This window comes from Charadrius vociferus, unplaced genomic scaffold (assembly GCF_000708025.1).
Source record: "Charadrius vociferus isolate BGI_N301 unplaced genomic scaffold, ASM70802v2 scaffold41, whole genome shotgun sequence".
NCBI lineage: Eukaryota > Metazoa > Chordata > Aves > Charadriiformes > Charadriidae > Charadrius > Charadrius vociferus.
In genome coordinates this window covers 1,462,482-1,463,780 of record NW_009647013.1, presented here as the reverse complement: position 1 = coordinate 1,463,780, position 1,299 = coordinate 1,462,482, and the positions used below count along the sequence as shown (strand labels likewise).

Sequence of the window (1,299 nt, the reverse complement as noted above, 5' to 3'; positions counted from 1 at the left end):
ACTTGAACCATAGAGTGCTGTGCATCCCCATTCCCTCCCCATCCCCATCCCATCCCCATCCCATCCCCACCCCATCCCACCCCATTCCATCCCACCCCATCCCATCCCTGCAGCTCACCCCATCTTATTCCATCACTTCCCAGCAGCTCCCTGGCACTGCCAGCTCCTTCGGGCCTCCTGCTGCCCATCCCACCCCACAGGTAAGGATACAAATCAGTGTGTATCTGTCTCTCCATGGCTGGTGCCCGCACTCCCACCCATCTCCATGCTCTGGATGGTGCCCAGGAGGGTACCAATGCAGCACCATGCAGGGATACACCATGTGGCCGTAGCCTCAAATCAAGACTGACACCAGTCCTGAGAGTCCGCGTCCTATTTTAGAGGGGAAACCCTTCATCCTCCTTTGACCTTCCACCTCTCCACCCCTGCAGTGCCGATGGGGAGTTCGCTGTGACCCACATGACGAAGGCCCACCTCTTCTCCAATGGGAAGGTGAAGTGGGTGCCGCCCGCCATCTACAAGAGCTCATGCAGCATCGATGTCACCTTCTTCCCCTTCGACCAGCAGAATTGCAAAATGAAGTTTGGCTCCTGGACATACGACAAGGCCAAGATCGACCTGGAGAACATGGAGCACCACGTGGACCTCAAGGATTACTGGGAGAGTGGTGAATGGGCCATCATAAATGCCATCGGCACTTATAACTCCAAGAAGTATGACTGCTGCACAGAGATCTACCCCGACATCACCTTCTGCTTCATCATTCGTCGCCTCCCGCTCTTCTACACTATCAATCTCATCATACCCTGCCTGCTGATCTCCTGCCTGACCGTGCTGGTCTTCTACCTGCCCTCCGACTGCGGGGAGAAGATCACCCTCTGCATCTCCGTCCTGCTTTCCCTCACTGTCTTCCTCCTGCTCATCACGGAAATCATCCCGTCCACCTCGCTGGTCATCCCACTCATCGGCGAGTACCTCCTCTTCACCATGATCTTCGTCACGCTCTCCATCATCATCACCGTGTTCGTCCTCAACGTTCACCACCGCTCCCCCAGCACCCACACCATGCCCTGCTGGGTGCGGAGCTTCTTCCTCGACTTCATCCCTCGCTGGCTCTTCATGAAGCGACCCCTGGCACTGCCTCCCCCTGAGGGGACCGCGGGGCAATACGACCTCCCGGGGACGAGGCTCAGCACCTCCCGGTGCTGGCTGGAGACCGATGTGGATGACAAGTGGGAGGAAGAGGAGGAGGAGGAAGAGGAGGAAGAGGAGGAGGAAGAGGAGGAGAAGACGTACCCC

At 57.7% G+C, this 1,299-nt stretch overlaps 1 protein-coding gene across 1 annotated transcript in view; it reads left to right on the top strand.

The window, feature by feature from the left end:
* CHRNA2 (cholinergic receptor, nicotinic, alpha 2 (neuronal)) overlaps positions 1 to 1,299 on the top strand; it is a 5,512-nt gene that overhangs the window by 2,885 nt on the left and 1,328 nt on the right. Inside the window, 1 exon segment of the mRNA XM_009895469.1 lies at positions 333 to 1,297. Coding sequence (XP_009893771.1) covers positions 333 to 1,297 — 965 coding nt within the window.